General features: G+C 44.8%; 1 protein-coding gene across 1 annotated transcript in view; it reads right to left on the bottom strand.

Moving 5' to 3' along the window:
• The window catches only part of MRPL39 (mitochondrial ribosomal protein L39), a 130,173-nt gene that overhangs the window by 36,924 nt on the left and 69,276 nt on the right, over positions 1 to 23,973 (bottom strand). Inside the window, exon 7 of the mRNA XM_077294011.1 lies at positions 18 to 83. Coding sequence (XP_077150126.1) covers positions 18 to 83 — 66 coding nt within the window. The remainder of the gene's footprint in view (positions 1 to 17; positions 84 to 23,973) is intronic.

The raw sequence follows: 23,973 nt of genomic DNA, 5'->3' as shown, positions 1-23,973 counted from the left end.
TTCCGAGAAATACGCACCTGTGTACAGTCACCTTCCCCTCGGGATGTTGGGCTGCCTTTTCTTCCAGCATGAGCAGCTTGTACCTGAGGAAACAATAGGATCTAATTATTACACAGTACAGTAACACTTCTGCACGAAGCACAACATAAAAGTGACCAGACAACAACGTCCGCAGAGACGCTAGCGCCAGCCATGAACCGATCTCTATAGCCTCAGCTATACATGGATGCTGGAAGCTAAGGTCTTAATGTCTGGTTAACACACACACACAAAATACTTTTTAATATATTAATGATAAAAATCCCAAAAGAGCAAAAAAAAAAAAAGTATAAAAACAAAAATGATAAAAAATAAATATTAAACAAGACATAAACCTATAAAAAAAAAAACACAAAGCAAAAAAAACATAAACAACCTGTATAATAGAATTAGAGCATTAAAGGGGAATCTGTCAGCAGGTTTTTACTCCACCATCTGAAAGCAGCTTAATGTAGGGGTAGAGACCCTGATTCCAACGATGCGTTACTTACTGAGCTCAAGAATATGAAGGATTTTATGTGATTTTACCCATCTGAGATGTTGTTACAACCCCTTTAACATGCCACAGATTGTACATGTCTGCAGATTATCTGTTCTGGATAGGGATTATGCGCTATAAAGCCACGGGTAAGCTCCACTGTCATATATACATGTAATATATATATATTTATTACACACACTTAATGTGACCTTCTCTAAACTTCTGAATGCACACGTCCAACTGTTCTAGGTTTCAGTAGTTTTTGCACAACTTGCTGTTTGCTACCAAGGAGCTTAATGGCAACATTCACAACAGGTGTTTGATCCATTAATCGACCAATAATTTGCAGGGTTTAATTAGAGTAGGTATTAAACCGCCCGCCTCATTGTCAGTGGATGGGTTGACATGACATCCCGGGGACAGCAGGAGACCCCTGGGGTTGTCATAGCCGGACAGCTATGAGCGCCACCCAGTGGTCGATGCTCATAGCAAGTGAGCATTCTGCAGCCCTGATCTATGTAGCACAAGCGACCGGATGATCACAGCTTCTAGTTTCCCATGGGGACTATTGCAGCAAGTAAAAAAATGTTTTAAATATATTTAAAAAATAAAAAAATATAAAAGGGAAGCAAAAAAAACAGAAATACCCCTGGTCTTTAAAAGGTTAAATAAGTTGTTTGAGGACGAGGAATTCACCATTGCATGGTTCTACTTAAATGCCCTACTTTCATGATAAATCATTGTAGCGTGAACTTTTTACGTTTTCCATAAATTTCACCCGAAAGTCAAATATCCCTAACTTTTTGTGAGCAGTGTATATATACAGTGGGGGAAATAAGTATTTGATCCCTTAATGATTTTGTAAGTTTGCCCACTGACAAAGACATGAACAGTCTATTATTTTAAGGGTAGGCTAATTTTAACATTGAGAGATAGAATATCAAAAATAAAATTCATAAAATAGCATTGTATAAATTATATAAAGTTATTTGCATTTTGCAGTGAGAAAAGTATTTAATCCTGCTGGTAAACAAGACTTAATACTTGGTGGCAAAACCCTTGCTGGCAAGCTCAGCAGTCCCACGTTTTTTGTAGTTGATGATGAGGTTTGGGCACATGTCAGGAGGAATTTTGGTCCACTCCTCTTTGCAGATCATCTCATCATTGAGATTTTGAGGCTGTCGCTTGGCAACTCGGAGCTTCAACTCCCTGCATAAGTTTTCTATGGTATTAAGGTCTGGAGACTGGCTAGACCACTCAATGACATTAATGTGTTTCTTTTTAAGCCACTCCTTTGTTGCCTTAGCTGTATGTTTTGGGTCATTGTCTTGCTGGAAGACCCAGGCACAACCCATTTTTAATGTCCTAGAGGAGGGAAAGAAATTGTCACTCAGGATGTTCCGGTACATGGCTCCATCCATTCTCCCATTGATGCGGTGAAGTAGTCATGTGCCCTTAGCAGAGAAACACCCCCAAAACATAATGTATCCACCTCCATGCTTGACAGTGGGGACGGTGATCTTTGGGTCATAGGCAGCATTTCTCTTCCTCCAAACACGGCGAGTTCAGTTAATGCCAAAGAGCTCCATTTTTTTCTCATCTGACCACAGCACCTTCTTCCAATCACTTACAGAATCATCCAGGTGTTCATTGGCAAACGTCAGACAGGCCGCACATGTGCCTTCTTGAGCAGGGGGACATTGCGGGCACTGCAGGATTTTAAACCTTTACGGCGTAATGTATTACCAATGGTTTTCTTGGTGACTGTGGTCCCAGCTGCCTTGAGATCATTAACCAGCTTTCCCCGTGTAGTTTTAGGCTGATCTCTCACCTTCCTCATGATCAAGGATACCCCACGAGGTAAGATTTTGCATGGTGCCCCAGATCGATGTCGATTGGCAGTCATTTTGCATTTCTTCCATTTTCTTACTATTGTACTAACAGTTGTCTCCTTCTCACCCAGCATCTTACTTATGGTTTTGTAGCCCATTCCAGCTTTGTGCAGGTCTATGATCTTGTCCCTGACATCCTTATAAAGCTCTTTGGTCTTGCCCATGTTGTAGAGGTTAGAGTCTGACTGATTTAGTCTGTGGACAGGAGTCTTTTATAAAGGTGACTATGTAAGACAGCTGTCTTTAATGCAGGTAACGAGTTGATTAGGAGTGTCTAACTAGTCTGTAGGAGCCAGAACTCTTAATGGTTGGTAGGGGATCAAATACTTATTTCTCACTGCAAAATGCAAATACATTTATAAAATGTGATTTTCTGGATTTTATTTTTGATATTCTTTCAATTTTAAAATTAACCTACCCTTAAAATTATAGACTGTTGATATCTTTGTCAGTGGGCAAACTTACAAAATCAGCAAGGGATCAAATAATTATTTCCTCCACTGCATATAATTTTTTCTTCTCATAGAATCATAGAATGTTGGAGTTGGAAGGGACCTCCAGGGTCGTCGTCTCCAACCCTCTGCTCAATACAGGATTCACTAAACCATCTCAGACAGATGTCTGTCCAGCCTCTGTTTGAAGACTTCCATTGAAGGAGAACTCACCACCTCTCGTGGCAGCCTGTTCCACTCATTGATCACCCTCACTGTAAAGTTTTTTCCAATATCTAATCTGTATCTCCCCCCCTTCAGTTTAATTTCTTGTCAGGTTTCCATGTGCAAATGAGAATAAGGATGATCCCTCTACACGGTGACAGCCCCTCAGATATTTGCAGACAGCTATTACGTCTCCTCGTCTCCTCTCAGTCTTCTTTTTTAAAATGTGGTCCCCAGCACTGGACACAGTATTCCAGATGAGACCACGACCAATGAGGAGTAGAAGGGGATAATTATTTCACGTGATCTAGACTCTATGCTTCTTTTAATACATCCTAGAATTGTGTTTACGTTTTTTGCTGCTGCATCACATGGTTGACTCATGTGCAGTCTGTGATCCATTAGTATACCCAAGTCTAAAATAAGTTGTAGATTGCAAGGTTTGTACTCCAATCACATATATCATCCCAAGTTTCAGTGATGGCTAGGACATCCTTTCTCTTTCCTCTGTTAGCAGCTCCAATTCTCCTCGTTAGTTCCTCATGCTCTGTGCATTTCTATAGACATATTAGTTTGCAGTCGGTTTCTCTTGCTCCTCTATTTTCATTTTATTTATAGGGAAAGGCTTTTTATTACATGGAAACTATTAGAGGAAAATACCAGAAGGATTTTATTAGGTATCTTTTACACCATCCTCTCTAGCTAGAGCCCATGCATCTCTGGGGTCATCACATAAGAACTACATATGAATAGGGCTCCTAAGAAGATGAAGTACAGTATCATGCTCTATGCTAATGTAAGCCATATACTAAGCTGCAGCAGAAAGGAGCCTGTATTTCCAGCTGTGGCCTCGCTGCTTACAGGATTAAAGAGCAGCGACCACAATACTATGAGCAGCCGTTACATCCATTATACGTGGCACAGGGTCATCTGTAGCAATGCATATTTTACAAACTCTGATAATCCAACATATCTCGGATCGCACTGATGCCAGATTATCAGAAACTCACAGATATTCCTATAGACATTCACAGGTTCATACACAATAATAGGGGGTATTTTGGGGGCAAATAGGTACATTGCTTATGTAGCGCCATCATATTTCGCAGCGCTTTACAGCATGATCATCACTGTCCCCATTGGTGCTCACAATCTAAATTCCCTATCATTATGGGCAGCACGGTGGCGCAGTGGTTAGCACAGCAGCCTTGCAGCGCTGGAGTCCTGGGTTCTAATCCCACCTTGGACAACATCTGCAAAGAGTTTGTATGTTCTCTCCGTGTTTGCGTGGGTTTCCTCCGGGTTCTCCGGTTTCCTCCCACATTCCAAAGACATACTGATAGGGAATTTAGATTGTGAGCCCCATCGGGGACAGCGATGATAATGTGTGCAAACTGTAAAGCGCTGCGTAATATGTTAGCGCTATATAAAAATAAAGATTATTATTATTATGTCTTTTGAGTGTGGGAGGAAACCGGAGAACCCGGAGGAAACCCATGGGAACACAGGGAGAACATACAAACTCAATGTAGATGATGAATTGCCCTATACGTGGTGTTTGGGGGCATTTTGCCTTCATTAACGCTGATAATTAAACTGGCACAATGGCATTGCAAAACCCACAGTAAATGGTTCAAGAATAACCAATGTAAGCCCCCATCAATAGTGATAAAACTAGGGCTTACATCTGAAAGGCAGAAATGACTGCCGGAGGCTGTAAAACACTTTATGGCCAGGGTCACAAGAGCGTATATTCTCTCGACACAGAAAATCGTATCAACTATGGTAAAGACATTGCGACCAAACTCTTGTCCGAGTTTGATCAGTGTCAGCTTAGTGTGATCCAATTCTGTTGGATGAGAAGATGAAGAACACAATTTCTTCATCTCCTCCATTCTGTGAGTCCGCGGAAATCGGATTGCACTCAGATGTCATCCAAGTGCAGTGCGATGGCTACCACTAGTGACTGTAGTACCAGCGATGGTCAATGCACACCCGAGCACCCCGATGCTCACTCGAATGGGGAGCACGCTTGCTCATCACTAGTTTCCGCCCAGCCAAAGACTTGAATGGGTGTGAACTATGCGATCTGCGCTGCAAACCGCATCATGCTGTGATGTTTTTTTCTCGTGCTGAATCGCTATCCAAAACCACATGGACCATGGATTGTCAAGCCAAACGCCCGATCTCTTTTTAATGTGGGCATTACGCTACTCACACAACACACGGTGAGGGTAAAACAGTGTGGCAATACTTCATTGAAAAACAAAACTGGCAGGTAACACACAGAACGGTCCCATCAAAATACCCCAAGATGGTGCACATTACAGAGTCTCACCTGTTGTGATCCGGTGACCTTGGAGCCGCATGAGACTTTCTCAGGAGTAGGTGGAACCTATACTGACCGCAATCCCTAAACTGACACCGCAACTAGAAGTAGCCGTGGGATGTACCTAACAATCCTAGACACCTCGACACAGCCGGAGGACTAAATACCCCTATAGATGGAAATGGGAATCCTATCTTGCCTCAGAGCAGAACCCCAAAGGATAGACAGCCCCCACAAATATTGAGTGTGACTATTAGAGGAAAGACACACGCAGGCAGAAAACAGGGTTTATCAAAGAGGCCACTCTAGCTAAACAGGAAAGGATAGGACAGAATGCTAAGCGGTCATTAATAAAACCCTGAAAATATCCACAGCAGATAATACAAAAATTACACCATCTAACTAAGACATGGAACGTATATCTGCATCTCCTGAGAATCCAACTTGACTGGAAAAATCCTGACACAGTCTAAGCTGGACAAGAAAAAACAATGAATAGCACTGATCTGTAAAGCACACAGTGCTGCAGAAACAAAAACCAGACACTTATCTTTGCTGAATTGGCAGCAGGGCAGGAGGAACCAGACTGAGATCCAAACCTTCCAAGAACAATGGACAACTGGCAAGGACTAATGAATCCTGCAACCTTAAATACCCCAGTCAGCACTGCAATCAGCAGGGACACCTGCCCAGGATTGCAACCCAGGGACAACTGTATTACCACCAACAACCACCGGAGGGAACCCAAGAGCAGAATTCACAACAGTACCCCCCCCTGGAGGAGGGGTCACCGAACCCTCACCAGAGCCCCCAGGCCGAGCCAGATGAAAGGCATGAACCAAATCAGCAGCATGGACATCAGAGGCAAAAACCCAAGAATTATCCTCCTGGCCATAACCCTTCCATTTGACAAGGTACTGAAGCCTCCGCCTCGAAAAGCGAGAATCCAAAATCTTCTCAACCACATACTCCAACTCCCCATCAACCAACACAGGGGCCGGAGGATCAACAGAGGGGACAACAGGCACCACATATTTCCGCAAAAAAGATCTATGAAAGACATTATGGAGGGCAAAAGAGGCCGGAAGCGCCAAACGAAAAGACACCGGATTAATAATATCAGAAATCCTATAAGGACCAATAAACCGAGGCTTAAACTTAGGGGAAGAAACCTTCATAGGAACATGACGGGAAGACAACAAAACCAGATCCCCAACCCGAAGCCGGGAACCAACACACCGACGACGGTTAGCAAAACGTTGAGCCTCCTCCTGAGACAACACCAAATTGTCCACCACATGAGCCCAAATCTGCTGCAACCTGTCAACCACAGAATCCACACCGGGACAGTCAGAAGGCTCAACCTGCCCTGAAGAAAAACGAGGATGAAAACCAAAATTACAAAAGAAGGACAAAACCAAAGTAGCCGAACTAGCCCGATTATTAAGGGCAAATCGGCCAATGGCAAGAAAGCCACCCAATCATCCTGATCAGCAGACACAAAGCATCTCAAATAAGTCTCCAGGGTCTGATTAGTTCGCTCGGTTTGGCCATTTGTCTGAGGATGAAATGCAGAAGAAAAAGACAAATCAATGCCCAGCCTAGCACAAAAGGCTCGCCAAAACCTAGAAACAAACTGGGAACCTCTGTCGGACACAATATTCTCCGGAATACCATGCAAACGAACTACATGCTGAAAAAACAACGGAACCAAATCTGAAGAGGAAGGCAATTTAGGCAAAGGCACCAAATGAACCATCTTAAAGAACCGGTCACAAACCACCCAAATAACCGACATCCTCTGGGAAACCGGAAGATCAGAAATAAAATCCATAGAAATATGCGTCCAGGGCCTCTCAGGGACCGGCAATGGCAAAAGCAACCCACTAGCACGGGAACAACAAGGCTTAGCCCGCGCACAAGTCCCACAGGACTGCACAAAAGAACGCACATCCCGTGACAAAGAAGACCACCAAAATGACCTACTAACCAAATCTCTGGTACCAAAAATACCAGGATGGCCAGCCAACACAGAACAATGAACCTCAGAAATCACTCTGCTAGTCCATCTGTCAGGAACAAACAGTTTCCCCACCGGACAGTGGTCAGGTTTGTCAGCCTGAAATTCCTGAAGAACCCGTCGTAAATCAGGGGAAATGGCAGAGAGGACCACCCCTTTTTTCAGAATGCCGACCGGTTCAAGGACCTCAGGAGAATCAGGCAAAAAACTCCTAGAGAGGGCATCAGCCTTAATATTCTTAGAGCCCGGAAGATACGAGACCACGAAATCAAAACGGGAAAAAAAACACAGACCATCGAGCCTGTCTAGGATTCAGCCGTCTGGCAGACTCGAGGTAAATCAGATTCTTATGATCGGTCAGGACCACAATACGGTGCTTAGCTCCCTCAAGCCAATGTTGCCACTCCTCAAACGCCCACTTCATAGCCAACAATTCCCGATTGCCGACATCATAATTGCGTTCGGCAGGCGAAAACTTACGGGAAAAGAAGGCACATGGTTTCATCAAGGAACCAACAGGATCCCTCTGGGACAAAACGGCCCCTGCGCCAATCTCAGAAGAATCAACCTCAACCTGAAACGGAAGAGAAACATCCGGTTGACGCAAAACCGGGGCAGAAGTAAATCGGCGTTTAAGCTCCTGAAAGGCTGAGACAGCTGCAGAGGACCAATTCGTCACATCAGCGCCTTTCTTCATCAAATCGGTCAAGGGTTTAACCACGCTGGAGAAGTTAGCAATGAAACGGCGATAAAAATTAGCAAAGCCCAAAAATTTCTGAAGGCTCTTCACAGATGTGGGTTGAATCCAATCATGAATGGCCTGAACCTTAACCGGATCCATCTCGATAGATGAGGGAGAAAAAATGAAGCCCAAAAAAGAAACCTTCTGCACTCCAAAGAGACACTTAGACCCCTTCACAAACAAAGCATTATCACGAAGGATCTGAAATACCATCCTGACCTGCTTCACATGAGACTCCCAATCAACGGAAAAAATCAAAATGTCATCCAAATATATAATCAAGAATTTATCAAGATAAGTCCGGAAGATATCATGCATGAAGGACTGAAAAACAGATGGAGCATTAGAGAGTCCGAATGGCATCACAAGGTATTCAAAATGGCCTTCGGGCGTATTAATCGCAGTTTTCCATTCATCACCCTGCTTAATCCGAACAAGATTATATGCCCCCCGAAGGTCAATTTTAGTAAACCAACTAGCCCCCCTAATCCTAGCAAACAAATCTGAAAGCAGAGGTAAAGGGTATTGAGACTTGACCGTGATCTTATTCAAGAGGCGATAATCAATACAGGGTCTCAAGGAGCCATCCTTCTTAGCAACAAAAAAAAATCCTGTTCCCAACGGTGAAGAAGATGGCCGAATATGCCCTTTCTCCAAAGACTCCTTAACATAACTCCGCATAGCGGTATGTTCAGGCACAGACAGGTTGAAAAGTCGGCCCTTAGGAAACTTACAGCCTGGTATCAAGTCAATAGCACAATCACAGTCCCTATGAGGTGGAAGGGAACTGGACTTGGGCTCATCGAATACATCCTGAAAATCAGACAAAAACTCTGGAATTTCAGAAGAGGAAGAAGAGGAGATTGACAACCCCAACTAGTCACAGACATAGACTTCCAATCCAACACAGGATTATGTACCTGCAACCACGGAAAACCCAGCACAATAACATCATGCAAATTATGCAACACCAGGAATCGACAATCTTCCTGATGGGCTGGCGCCATGTGCATGGTCACCTGTGTCCAAAACTGAGGCTTATTTTTAGCCAAAGGTGTAGCATCAATCCCCCTTAAAGGAATAGGATTCTGCAAAGGCTGCAAGGGAAAACCACAACGCCTGGCAAACTCAAAGTCCATTAAGTTCAAGGCGGCGCCTGAATCCACAAACGCCATGACAGAAAATGAAGACAATGAGCAGATCAAGGACACAGATAACAGAAATTTAGGTTGTACAGTACTGATGGTAAATGAACTAGCGATCCTCTCTGTATGCTTAGGGCAGACTAAAATGACATGAGAAGCATCGCCACAATAAAAACACAACCTATTCTGACGTCTGAATCCCCGTTGTTCCGTTCTAGACAGAATCCGATCACAATGCATTGGCTCAGGCATCTGCTCTGAGGACAACGCCACAGCGCGCACAGTTCTGCACTCTCGCAAACGCCGATCAATCTGAATGGCCAGAGACATAGAATCACTCAGACCGGAAAGTGTGGGAAACCTGTTGTGAATTAGACTTTTTGGCTCCCTCTTGTGGTTACTAGTGATATTACTCTGGGAGTTTCTTCCCTCAGTTTGCACCCACCTGGGCCGTTAGTCCAGGGGTGTTGCTATATAAACTTCCTGGATCCTTAGTCCAGTGCCTGGCATCGTTGTAATCAGATCCTTTCTGTTTGCTCCTATCTGCTGGTCCCGGTTCGTGCTAAATTAAGCTAAGTCCTGCTTCTTTGTTTTTTGGGTTATTTGCTTGCTCTCATTTTTGTCCAGCTTGTACTAAATGTGATTCCTGACCTTGCTGGAAGCTCTAGGGGGCTGGTGTTCTCCCCCCGGGCCGTTAGACGGTTCGGGGGTTCTTGAATTTCCAGCGTGGATATTTTTGATAGGGTTTTTGCTGACCATATAAGTTATCTTACTATATTCTGCTATTAGCTAGTGGGCCTCTCTTTGCTAAATACCTAGCTCATTCTTACGTTTGTCTTTTCCTCTTACCTCACCGTTATTATTTGTTGGGGGCTTGTATCCAACTTTTGGGGTCTTTTCTCTGGAGGCAAGAAAGGTCTTTCTTTTCCCTTCTAGGGTTAGTTAGTTCTCCGGCTGGCGCGAGACGTCTAGAATCAACGTAGGCACGTTCCCCGGCTGCTGTTATTTGTGGTGCTAGGATTAGATATATGGTCAGCCCAGTTACCACTGCCCTATGAGCTGGTTTTTGTGTTTGCAGACTTAGTAAATATTTCTGAGACCCTCTGCCATTGGGGTCATAACAGTATGCCAGGCCAACATTGAATGTTTATGCATTGCAGAAGTGGGATAATAAGAAAGGAAATTCTGAGTTTTTTTTTTTTTTTCTCTCTTTCTCCCCTTTACCTTTGAGTGGCTTGAGCTTGCTGCAGACATGAATGTCCAGACCTTGATTACAAGTGTAGACCAGCTTGCTGCTCGTGTGCAGGGCATACAAGATTTTGTTACCAGTAGTCCTATGTCTGAACCTAAAATACCTATTCCTGAACTGTTTTCTGGAGACCGATTTAGGTTTAGGAATTTCAAGAATAATTGTAAATTGTTTCTTTCTCTGAGACCCCGTTCATCTGGAGATTCAGCTCAGCAAGTTAAAATTGTTATCTCTTTTTTACGGGGCGACCCTCAGGATTGGGCTTTTTCGCTAGCGCCAGAAGATCCGGCATTGGCAAATATTGATGCGTTTTTTCTGGCGCTCGGATTGCTTTACGAGGAACCCAATCTTGAAGTTCAGGCAGAAAAAGCCTTGCTGGCTATTTCTCAGGGCCAGGATGAAGCTGAAGTGTATTGCCAAAAATTTCGGAAATGGTCCGTGCTTACTCAGTGGAATGAGTGTGCTCTGGCCGCAAATTTCAGAAATGGCCTTTCTGAAGCCATTAAGAATGTGATGGTGGGTTTCCCCATTCCTACAAGTCTGAATGATTCCATGGCGCTGGCTATTCAAATTGACCGGCGTTTGCGGGAGCGCAAAACCGCTAATCCTCTGGTGGTGTTGTCTGAACAAACACCTGATTTAATGCAATGTGATAGAATTCAGACTAGAAATGAGCGGAAAAATCATAGACGTCAGAATGGGCTGTGTTTTTACTGTGGTGATTCTACACATGTTATATCAGCATGCTCTAAACGCCTAACAAGGGTTGTTAGTCCTGTCGCCATTGGTAATTTGCAACCTAAATTTATTTTGTCTGTGACTTTAATTTGCTCATTGTCTTCTTACCCTGTTATGGCGTTTGTGGATTCAGGTGCTGCCCTGAGTCTTATGGATCTGTCATTTGCCAAGCGCTGTGGTTTTGTTCTTGAACCGTTGGTAAATCCTATTCCTCTTAGAGGTATTGATGCTACGCCATTGGCGGAAAATAAACCGCAGTTTTGGACGCAGGTAACCATGTGCATGACTCCTGAACATCGGGAGGTGATTCGTTTTCTTGTTCTGCATAAAATGCATGATTTGGTCGTTTTGGGGCTGCCATGGTTACAGACCCACAATCCAGTCTTGGATTGGAAGGCAATGTCTGTGTCAAGTTGGGGCTGTCAGGGAATTCATGCTGATTCCCCGCCGGTGTCTATTGCTTCCTCTACTCCTTCGGAAGTTCCTGAGTATTTGTCTGATTATCAGGATGTGTTCAGCGAGTCCAGATCCGGTGCTCTGCCTCCTCATAGGGACTGTGACTGCGCCATAGATTTGATTCCAGGTAGTAAATTTCCTAAGGGAAGATTATTTAATCTGTCTGTACCTGAGCATGCCGCAATGCGTTCGTATATCAAGGAGTCTCTGGAGAACGGGCATATCCATCCATCTTCTTCCCCTCTTGGTGCGGGATTCTTTTTTGTGGCCAAGAAGGACGGATCTTTGAGACCTTGTATTGACTATCGGCTTCTGAATAAAATCACTGTTAAATTTCAGTATCCTTTGCCTCTGTTGTCGGACTTGTTTGCCCGGATTAAAGGTGCCAAGTGGTTCACCAAGATAGATCTTCGTGGTGCGTACAACCTTGTGCGCATTAAGCAAGGAGATGAATGGAAGACTGCATTTAATACGCCCGAAGGTCATTTTGAGTACTTGGTGATGCCTTTTGGGCTCTCTAATGCTCCCTCAGTGTTTCAGTCCTTTATGCATGATATTTTCCGGAAGTATCTGGATAAATTTATGATTGTTTATCTGGATGATATTCTGGTTTTCTCTGAAGATTGTGACTCACATGTGGAGCAGGTCAGGATGGTGTTTCAGGTTTTGCGTGAGAATGCTTTGTTTGTTAAGGGCTCAAAGTGTCTCTTTGGAGTACAGAAGGTTCCCTTTTTGGGGTTTATTTTTTCCCCTTCTGCTGTGGAGATGGACCCAGTCAAGGTCCGAGCTATTCATGAGTGGACTCAACCCACGTCAGTTAAGAGTCTTCAGAAGTTCTTGGGTTTTGCTAACTTCTACCGTCGTTTTATCGCTAATTTTTCTAGCGTTGTTAAACCTTTAACGGATATGACCAAGAAAGGTTCTGATGTTGCTAACTGGGCTCCTGCAGCCGTGGAGGCGTTCCAGGAGTTGAAACGCCGGTTTACTTCGGCGCCTTTTTTGTGCCAGCCTGATGTCTCACTTCCCTTTCAGGTCGAAGTGGATGCTTCTGAGATTGGGGCGGGGGCCGTTTTGTCACAGAGAGGCCCTGGTTGCTCGGTAATGAGACCATGTGCTTTCTTCTCTAGGAAGTTTTCGCCTGCTGAGCGGAATTATGATGTTGGCAATCGGGAGTTGCTGGCCATGAAGTGGGCATTTGAGGAGTGGCGTCATTGGCTCAAGGGTGCTAAGCATCGTGTGGTGGTCTTGACTGATCACAAAAATTTGATGTATCTCGAGTCTGCTAAACGCCTGAATCCTAGACAGGCCCGCTGGTCATTGTTTTTCTCCCGTTTTGACTTTGTGGTCTCGTATTTACCAGGTTCAAAGAATGTGAAGGCTGATGCTCTTTCAAGGAGCTTTGTGCCTGACTCTCCTGGAGTCGCAGAACCAGTTGGTATTCTTAAAGAGGGAGTTATTATGTCAGCCATTTCTCCTGATTTGCGACGCGTGTTGCAGAGATTTCAGGCTGGTAGACCTGACTCTTGTCCACCTGACAGACTGTTTGTTCCTGATAAGTGGACCAGCAGAGTCATTTCCGAGGTTCATTCCTCGGTGTTGGCAGGTCATCCGGGAATTTTTGGCACCAGAGATCTGGTGGCTAGGTCCTTTTGGTGGCCTTCCTTGTCACGGGATGTGCGGTCATTTGTGCAGTCCTGTGGGACTTGTGCTCGAGCTAAGCCTTGCTGTTCTCGTGCCAGCGGGTTGCTCTTGCCCTTGCCTGTCCCGAAGAGGCCTTGGACACACATTTCCATGGATTTCATTTCTGATCTCCCGGTGTCTCAGGGTATGTCTGTCATCTGGGTGGTATGTGATCGCTTTTCAAAAATGGTCCATTTGGTGCCTTTGCCTAAGCTGCCTTCCTCTTCCGATCTGGTTCCTGTGTTCTTTCAGAATGTGGTTCGCTTACACGGCATTCCTGAGAATATTGTGTCTGACAGAGGATCCCAGTTTGTTTCCAGGTTCTGGCGATCCTTTTGTGCTAGGATGGGCATTGATTTGTCGTTCTCGTCTGCCTTTCATCCTCAGACTAATGGACAAACGGAGCGAACTAATCAGACTCTGGAGGCTTATTTGAGGTGTTTTGTTTCGGCAGATCAGGATGATTGGGTGACCTTCTTGCCGTTGGCTGAGTTTGCCCTTAATAATCGGGCTAGTTCCGCTACTTTGGTTTCGCCATTTTTCTGCAACTCTGGTTTCCATCCTCGTTTTTCCTCGGGACATGTGGAGCCTTCTGACTGTCCTGGGGTAGATTCTGTGGTGGATAGGTTGCAGCAGATCTGGAATCATGTGGTGGACAACTTAAAATTGTCACAGGAGAAGGCTCAGCGTTTTGCCAACCGCCGCCGCGGTGTGGGTCCCCGACTTCGTGTTGGGGATTTGGTGTGGCTGTCTTCTCGATTTGTTCCTATGAAGGTCTCCTCTCCTAAATTTAAGCCTCGCTTCATCGGTCCTTACAAGATATTTGAAATCCTTAATCCAGTGTCCTTTCGCTTGGATCTTCCGGTGTCGTTTGCCATTCACAACGTGTTCCATAGGTCCTTGTTGAGACGCTACGTTGTGCCTGTGGTTCCTTCTGCTGAGCCTCCTGCTCCGGTGTTGGTTGAGGGCGAGTTGGAGTACGTGGTGGAGAAGATCTTGGATTCTCGTCTCTCCAGACGGAGACTTCAGTATCTGGTCAAGTGGAAGGGCTATGGTCAGGAGGATAATTCCTGGGTGGTTGCCTCTGACGTGCATGCGGCCGATTTACTTCGTGCCTTTCACGCTACTCATCCTGATCGCCCTGGTGGTCTTGGTGAGGGTTCGGTGACCCCTCCTTAAGGGGGGGGTACTGTTGTGAATTAGACTTTTTGGCTCCCTCTTGTGGTTACTAGTGATATTACTCTGGGAGTTTCTTCCCTCAGTTTGCACCCACCTGGGCCGTTAGTCCAGGGGTGTTGCTATATAAACTTCCTGGATCCTTAGTCCAGTGCCTGGCATCGTTGTAATCAGATCCTTTCTGTTTGCTCCTATCTGCTGGTCCCGGTTCGTGCTAAATTAAGCTAAGTCCTGCTTCTTTGTTTTTTGGGTTATTTGCTTGCTCTCATTTTTGTCCAGCTTGTACTAAATGTGATTCCTGACCTTGCTGGAAGCTCTAGGGGGCTGGTGTTCTCCCCCCGGGCCGTTAGACGGTTCGGGGGTTCTTGAATTTCCAGCGTGGATATTTTTGATAGGGTTTTTGCTGACCATATAAGTTATCTTACTATATTCTGCTATTAGCTAGTGGGCCTCTCTTTGCTAAATACCTAGCTCATTCTTACGTTTGTCTTTTCCTCTTACCTCACCGTTATTATTTGTTGGGGGCTTGTATCCAACTTTTGGGGTCTTTTCTCTGGAGGCAAGAAAGGTCTTTCTTTTCCCTTCTAGGGTTAGTTAGTTCTCCGGCTGGCGCGAGACGTCTAGAATCAACGTAGGCACGTTCCCCGGCTGCTGTTATTTGTGGTGCTAGGATTAGATATATGGTCAGCTCAGTTACCACTGCCCTATGAGCTGGTTTTTGTGTTTGCAGACTTAGTAAATATTTCTGAGACCCTCTGCCATTGGGGTCATAACAGAAACCCCACCATAACATCTTTAACGGATTCAGAAAGACCCTTTCTGACATTTGCCGCCAAAGCATCATCATTCCATTTAGTCAACACAGACCATTTTCTAAATTTCTGACAATACAATTCTGCCGCTTCTTGACCCTGAGACAGGGCCAACAAGGTCTTCTCTGCTTGATCCACAGAGTTTGGTTCATCATATAATAATCCTAAAGCCTGAAAGAAGGCGTCTACATTAAGCAAGGCCGGATTCCCAGATTCCAGGGAAAATGCCCAATCCTGAGGATCGCCACGCAGCAGGGAGATGACAATTTTAACCTGCTGAATGGAATCACCAGAGGATCGAGGTCTCAGAGCAAAAAACAGCTTACAGTTATTTTTAAAACTCAGAAATTTGGACCTGTCACCAAAAAACAAATCAGGAATAGGAATCTTAGGCTCTAAAACCGGAGTCTGAACAATATAATCAGAAATACCCTGTACCCTAGCAGCAAGCTGGTCTACACGAGAAGCTAATCCCTGAATATCCATGCTAGCACCAGAATCCTCAGCCACCCAGAGAAAAAGAGGGAAGAAAAGACAAAGCAGGCTACAGAAAAAAAAATGGCTCAACACCTTTCTTCCCTTCTTCTGAGATGCATTTAACTCATTGTTGGCCAGTTGTACTGTTGTGATCCGGTGACCTTGGAGCCGCATGAGACTTTCTCAGGAGTAGGTGGAACCTATACTGACCGCAATCCCTAAACTGACACCGCAACCAGAAGTAGCCGTGGGATGTACCTAACAATCCTAGACACCTCGACACAGCCGGAGGACTAAATACCCCTATAGATGGAAATGGGAATCCTATCTTGCCTCAGAGCAGAACCCCAAAGGATAGACAGCCCCCCACAAATATTGACTGTGAGTATTAGAGGAAAGACACACGCAGGCAGAAAACAGGGTTTAGCAAAGAGGCCACTCTAGCTAAACAGGAAAGGATAGGACAGAATGCTAAGCGGTCAGTAATAAAACCCTGAAAATATCCACAGCAGATAATACAAAAATTCCACCATCTAACTAAGACATGGAACGTATATCTGCATCTCCTGAGAATCCAACTTGACTGGAAAAATCCTGACACAGTCTAAGCTGGACAAGAAAAAACAATGAATAGCACTGATCTGTAAAGCACACAGCATGTGTGCCAGACACTTATCTTTGCTGAATTGGCAGCAGGGCAGGAGGAACCAGACTGAGATCCAAACCTTCCAAGAACAATGGACAACTGGCAAGGACTAATGAATCCTGCAACCTTAAATACCCCAGTCAGCACTGCAATCAGCAGGGACACCTGCCCAGGATTGCAACCCAGGGACAACTGTATTACCACCAACAACCACCGGAGGGAACCCAAGAGCAGAATTCACAACACTCACCCTTCTACTGACTCGCCGGGATAATGGCAGCTGTCACTTCAGAGCTTCCAGGGTCGACTACCCCACCTGTGACACGCACACAGAGAAGAGGTAACGACAATCTTAGGAAGATGACAGTCCATTGAGGTACTAGGCCAGTTGACCTGAGGGTCACAACCTGGCTTCCTCTTACAGGGTCGACTACCTCACCTGTGGCATGCACACAGAGATGAGGTAACAACAAGCTTAGGAAGATGACAGTCCATTGAGGTACAAGGCCAGTTGACCCGAGGGTCACAACCTGGCTTCTCCAAACATCTCCATGGATGCAGGTGCCAATCCTGGCTTTCTCCAAACGTATCGTATCCATGGTTCATCGATAGTCAATGAAGCAGATTTGTATTCTTCCAACCAGAGCCTTAGTCCCCAAGCCAGCATCCTGTAAAATAATTAATCTGTGTCCCTTGTGATGGAGCCATGATGTATTGGCTGCAGTCCTGCAGAGTCCATGGATGTTTTTAAGTCTTGGCTGAATCTCTGGCTGTCTCTGTCTCTCTATAGAGGCATAAAACCTCTTTTTATACTTAACAAGTGTGAATCATTCAGTATTGACATAAAGGGTAAGAATGGAGATAAGATCAAGTAGCATTACTTGATTATTTAATCTACTAGATGGTAGCCCGATTCTAACGCATCGGGTATTCATTCTAGAATATGCATGTAGTTTATTTATGAAGATTTTAAAATAATACATTGAATACACAGGATTCGGCCGGCCGGGCGCGACCAATTAGCCAAGTGTGGTTCAAATCCCGGGCCAATTCACGGCCGGACTACGCCTGTCGCTGATTGTTCGTGGCCGGCCACGTAGTATATAGCACAGCCCACGCAGTATATTGCACAGCCCACGCAGTATATTGCACAGCCCACGCAGTATATTGCACAGCCCACGCAGTATATTGCACAGCCCACGCAGTATATTGCACAGCCCACGCAGTATATTGCACAGCCCACGCAGTATATTGCACAGCCCACGCAGTATATTGCACAGCCCACGCAGTATATTGCACAGCCCACGCAGTATATTGCACAGCCCACGCAGTATATTGCACAGCCCACGCAGTATATTGCACAGCCCACGCAGTATATTGCACAGCCCACGCAGTATATTGCACAGCCCACGCAGTATATTGCACAGCCCACGCAGTATATTGCACAGCCCACGCAGTAATTGCACAGCCCACGCAGTATATTGCACAGCCCACGCAGTATATTGCACAGCCCACGCAGTATATTGCACAGCCCACGTAGTATATTGCACAGCCCACGTAGTATATTGCACAGCCCACGTAGTATATAGCAATGTGGGCATCATATCCCTGTTAAAGAAAAAAATTATTAAAATAAAAAATAGTTATATTCTCACCCTCTGTCGTCCCCCCCAGGATCCAAGCGAGGTCTTCACCGATGCTCCTCGCGACGCTCCGGTCCCAAGAGTGCATTGCGGTCTCGTGAGATGATGACGTAGAGGTCTCGCGAGACCGCTACGTCATCATCTTGCGAGATCGCAATGCATGGAGCGGTCACCGGAGCGTCGCGAGGAGCGGGAAAGGCCTGTTCCTGATCCGGGGGGCCGACTGACTGAGTATATAACTTTTTTTTTTTTTTTTATTATTTTTAACATTAGATCTTTTTACTGTTGATGCTGCATAGGCAGAATCAATAGTAAAAAGTTGTTCACACAGGGTTAATAGCAGCGTTAACGGACTGCGTTACACCGCGGCATAACGCGGTCCGTTAACGCTGCCATTAATCCTGTGTGAGCGCTGACTGGAGGGGAGTATGGAGTGGGCACTGACTGCGGGGAGTAAGGAGCGGCCACTTTGCCGCCGGAGTGTGCCCGTCGCTGATTGGTCGTGGCTGTTTTTCCGCGACCAATCAGCGACTTGGGATTTCCGTGACAGACAGACAGACAGAAGGACAGACAGAAAGACGGAAGTGACCCTTAGGCTTCTTTCACACTAGCGTCGACCTCGGCCCGTCGCTGTGCGTCGGGCCGACGTTCCCGACGCTAGCGTTGTCTCCGCCGCACAACGGGGGCAGCGGATACATTTTTCCAGCGCATCCGCTGCCCCATTGTGAGGTGCGGGGAAGCGCGGGGAGGTGGGGGCGGAGTTCCGGCCGCGCATGCGCGGTCGGAAAAAGCAGACCGTCGTGAGCAAAAAACGTTACATGTAGCGTTTTTTGCTCCCGACGGTCCGCCACTGCACGACGCATCCGTCGCACGACGGGTGCGACGTGTGGCAATCCGTCATAATGCGTCGCTTAATGTTAATCAATGGCGAAAAAACGCATCCTGCAAACACTTTTGCAGGATGCGTTTTTTCGGCAAAACGACGCATTGTGATGGAATGCAGTTAACGCTAGTGTGAAAGTAGCCTTAGACAATTATATAGTAGATTTGCACAGTTTTACCTCAAATGTTTTCACAAAACTATCTGGCCTACACAATGCATAATTAGCATATCAGTAAACAAAACTAGTCATGATAAGTCATATCAAATATCAATATTACAGGCTTGCCTAAGCAAAAGTCTGTTTTCTTCACCACAAATTCAAAAGTCAACATATAAATAACAGTCTATTCTTCTTGGCTTGCTAAAAATAGTAGTCAGGCTAATTAAGATACAATGCTGTGTCTCCACACCTACGCATACCTACCCTTCCAGGTTTACATTGTACAGTATGCCACAAGCTTCCTCTTCAAGGAAATGGCAACCGAAAAGAATAACTGTTCCAGCTCTATTTTTTCCATAAATTAATAGTACATGTAAAAATAAGAAACTTTGTAATAAGCCTTATTAGAGAAATCCTTTTTTTACCTGGATTGAGGTTTCTCAAAATTCTCAATTCAAGTGTACACTCTGTCTTCAGTGAATCCAGATTTTCTCATTTGGAAGATAGGATATATGACAGTTGGTGCTCATAAAGTTCTATGGAGAAATGTAAGGGTACGTTCACACAGGACTTTTTTGCGGCTTTTTTTTTGCTGCTTTTTTTTATGCTAATTTAGGTGCGTTTTTTTGGTGCGTATTTGGTGCGTTTTTTGGGTACGTTCACACAGGACTTTTTTGCTGCAGATTTTTGCTGCAGTTTTTTGCTGCAGTTTTTTTTTTATGCCAATTTTCAGCTGCTAGGACACCTCACAATGGCTCTTCACACCTTACTACCAGGAACTCCCTCACAATAGATCACAATCAGGACACCTCACAATGGCTCACAATGGCTCTTCACACCTCACTAAGCACACCCCTAAGCTCTTGGCTGTGAGATCCCTTCCTGCTGGCCATGATTTTCTGCACAAAAAACGCAGCAAATAATGCTACATGCGTTTTTGCAGCGTTTTTGCAGCGTTTTTTTCATCACCCATTCAAGTCAATGGGTGAAAAAACGCTGCAAAAACGCAGCAAAAACGCTGAAAGAAGTGACATGCCCTATGTCCAAAAAAAGCAGCAAAGCAGAAAATACTGATCAAACAAAAAACCAACGTGTGTGCATGAGATTTCTGAAATCTCATAGGCTTTAATGGTACTGTAAAAAGCAGCTGAAAATTAGCATAAAAAAAAAGCAGCAAAAAAGTCCTGTGTGAACGTACCCTAACTGTGGTTTCATAAGTTGGAGCAGAATATCTGTGTCATCTTCCAACTCCTCCCCTCTGCATAGAGTATTACAAGCACCAATTGTCCTCTCAGTAATGAGAAACCCTGTCTTCACCAAGATTTTACCATGAATTGAGAGTGAAAGATCTATTCAGGAGGAGAAAGAAGCCGATTTCTATGATAAAAGCTATTACAGCATTACATATTATCAAGTTAATCAAAAACTTGGAGAAAATCGAGTACAAAAAGACAGTAAAATAACATCAAAATTTTATTGTTGTAACCAATGATAACACCAAAACAATAAATATCAAACAATATATTATGATACATGGGTTGTGAAATTAATAGGTGAATAAATCCAAGGTGTGGAAAGAGGGGCCAGAGAAAAGTCAGGACATATATATATACACATATGTATAGGGTACAGCTGCAGGATAAATAATCTGCCAATGGGACTTGCAGTTTTAACATATAAATCACTAGCTGTGCTTCTATCGACTGTCACTAACATGCAGTACTGCGATCCCTGCTGCTGTACCCAATGCCATTAGAAAATCATATTAAGTAAAGCCACGCCCCCTGAGGAAGTGGTAACTTTGAACGCGAAACGCGCGTCGGGGTACGTGGCCAAGGCAAAGTCGGGACCAGTCATCATTATGGGTAAATACCTTGGCTTCTCTTCTTTCTCACCTTTTCCCTGCCTGTTGTGAAATATAGTCCATTTCTATAAGGCTTCTTTCACACTTCAGTTTTTTGGCGTCAGTCACTTCCGACATAATGACGGATCGACGGATCCGTCACAATAGTTGAAAAAACGGATGTAACGGATCCGTTACTCGGGGGTTGTATATACTTTTTGGAGCATGCGCAATTAAAAAAAATTGAAAAAACGGATTGGGGCGACGGATCCGCCGAAATGACGGTCGCGACGGATCCGTCGCCCATAGGCGGCCATTCTATGGAATGACGGACGCGACGGATCGCCGCGATCCGTCATTTCAACGCAGACAAAAAACGTTGCAATGACCGTCAATGTCTAGATGACGTCCGCCAAATTTTGACGGATCCGTCACATGACGGATGGAACGGACGACCATCCGCCACAATCCGTCGCTAATGCAAGTCTATGGGGGAAAAAACGGATCCGTGGAAAAAAAAAACGCATCCGTTTTTTGAGGAAAATGACGGTTTTAGACTGACGCCAAAACAACTGAAGTGTGAAAGAGGCCTAAGCAGAGATGGCAAAACAGTAGGTGTTTCTGCTCCTGCCTTTTCGTTTGTGGTAATGTATACCGGCAGTGGGCAGAACAGAAAAGTGGGATTTTAGTTCAGGTAGGCAGCAACAATACATGCTGGGAAGTGCAGCAAAAGGATGTTCCAACACCTATAGTGCTGTCAGAATGCTAATACAGAGTAATCGCCCAATCAAAAAGAGTGGATTATTACAGAGCAAGAAAATGGACATAATAGGTTTGTGCACAAAAAGCAGTGTTCATTTTATGTGGGGGCTACTTTGGGAAGGACATTTACGTTATTAGTGTGCATGTCTGGCGTAGCTGGTGCTGACAGGAGACCGCTTCATATCAGGAACACAGCTCTTATACAGCAGTTTATACATTTTGCTTCTTTATCTTTCTCTTCAGCGACACATAAATGAGCAGGAATATGTAACACGCGAGCTCCGGGGCTCCCACTCCTGCTGGGCCGCACTTCACATAATGTTGATCAAAGAACAGACATGCAAGACTGAATCATGAAGACGCCAGGCTCACATACAAGAAACTGCTGATAGGGGGGAAGGTTACTGGAGGAAGACACCACAGGCTTCTTTATTTACAGATGGATTCCCATGTGGTAACTCTCAAAAATAACTTCTCAGCTTTAACCCCTTCTTCAGCCATTAGCATAGCCACAATCTGAGAACCAAAATGTAGACAGACTGAAGCTCCCCTGCCTCTGTGGGAGACGCCATACTCCGACTGAAGACTGTATTTAGGCACCCAAACACCTTCAGTAGTGGTCAGATGAGCACGATCTCTCAGGAGGCCTGAATATCACACATGTCCTCCATTATCCCTCATTCCCCTAACATCAACTGTTGGGAGAGATAAGACACCTAGCCATTGTGGCGAAACAAGGGTCGGAGGGTGCCACAGTAAGCTAGCCGAAACAGCAAGGACCAGGGATCCTACTACCAAACACTTGCTCTCGTCTTAAAGTGGGCATAACACTACTCAGACAACACATGGTGAAGGTAAAACGTTGTGGCAATACGTTATTGAACCACAAAACAATCAGATGACACGTAGAACGGTCCCAGCAAAATACCCAAAGATGGTGCACATTACAGAGTCCACCATTCCGCTGACTTGCCAGGCTGTGGAACGCACACAGAGAGGAAGTAACAACAAGCGTAGGAAGAGGACAGTCCATTCAGGTACAAGGCCAGTTGACCTGAGGGTCACAACCTGGCTCTTCCGAACATCTCCATGGAGCCAGGCAACCAGCGGGTCCCGATCATGGCTTTCTCCAAACATATCCAAGATTCAGCGATGGTCAATGGAGCAGATCTGCATTCTTCCAACCTAGGTTGTTTCCTGTAGAATGATAGATCCGTATCCCTCATGATGGAGTCATGATGAATTGGCAGCAGTCCTGTAAGATCCCCTGGATATTTGGATGTCTTGGCAGAATCTATGGCTGTCTCTCTCGGTCTGTCTATACCGAGGCATGTAACCTATTTTTATACTTAACAAGTGTCCTTCATTCAGTATTGACATAAAGGGTAAGAATGGAGATGAGATCAAATAGCATTACTTGATTATTTAATCTATTTGCATAGTTTTCCCTCCTCTGTTTTAAAAATCAACAAACTACCTAGCCTAGAGAATGATTAATTAGCGTATCAGTAAACATGACTAGTCATCAAGGATAAGCGCACAATACAAGTCAATATTACAGGCTTACACAAACAAAAGTCTGTTTTCTTGACCAGCCAGAAAGAAATGCTTAAATTCAAAAGCCAACATCAAGATAACAGCATATTATTTTTGGTTTGCTAACAATGTACATCTGGTTAAGATACAATGCTGTGTTTCCACAGCCAGTACTCCCCAAAAATTGTCAGGTTTGGCTGACTTTGCCCTTCTCTGTTTGACCATCGATAGGCCTCGCTCAGGCGGCTGTAGTGAGCTTGTCTTTTATTGTTACTATTATTTATTGTAAAGGGAATCTGTCATTAAGATCAACCCCTTCTTCTTCCCAAACCACTCATATGGGCATGGAGGTCTTTGAAATGGAAATCCATTGACACCTTTATATCTTCTATCTGTTGCTGCATTTCCAGATAATCAGCAATTTATATGCACACAAGTGCACTAGGTGTGACTGAACACTTAAGTAGCTAAAGAGGCTGGTGCTGTCAAGTCCAAAGCACTTAAGTCTTTTGCATTATGAACTAAAAAGGTAATTACTTGGGAACGCAGCAACAGATATAAGACATAAAAGTGTAGATGATTTACATTTCAAAAACCTGTGCCCATAT

Source organism: Ranitomeya variabilis, chromosome 3 (assembly GCF_051348905.1).
Source record: "Ranitomeya variabilis isolate aRanVar5 chromosome 3, aRanVar5.hap1, whole genome shotgun sequence".
Lineage (NCBI taxonomy): Eukaryota > Metazoa > Chordata > Amphibia > Anura > Dendrobatidae > Ranitomeya > Ranitomeya variabilis.
This window is presented reverse-complemented; position numbering and strand designations above follow the sequence as displayed.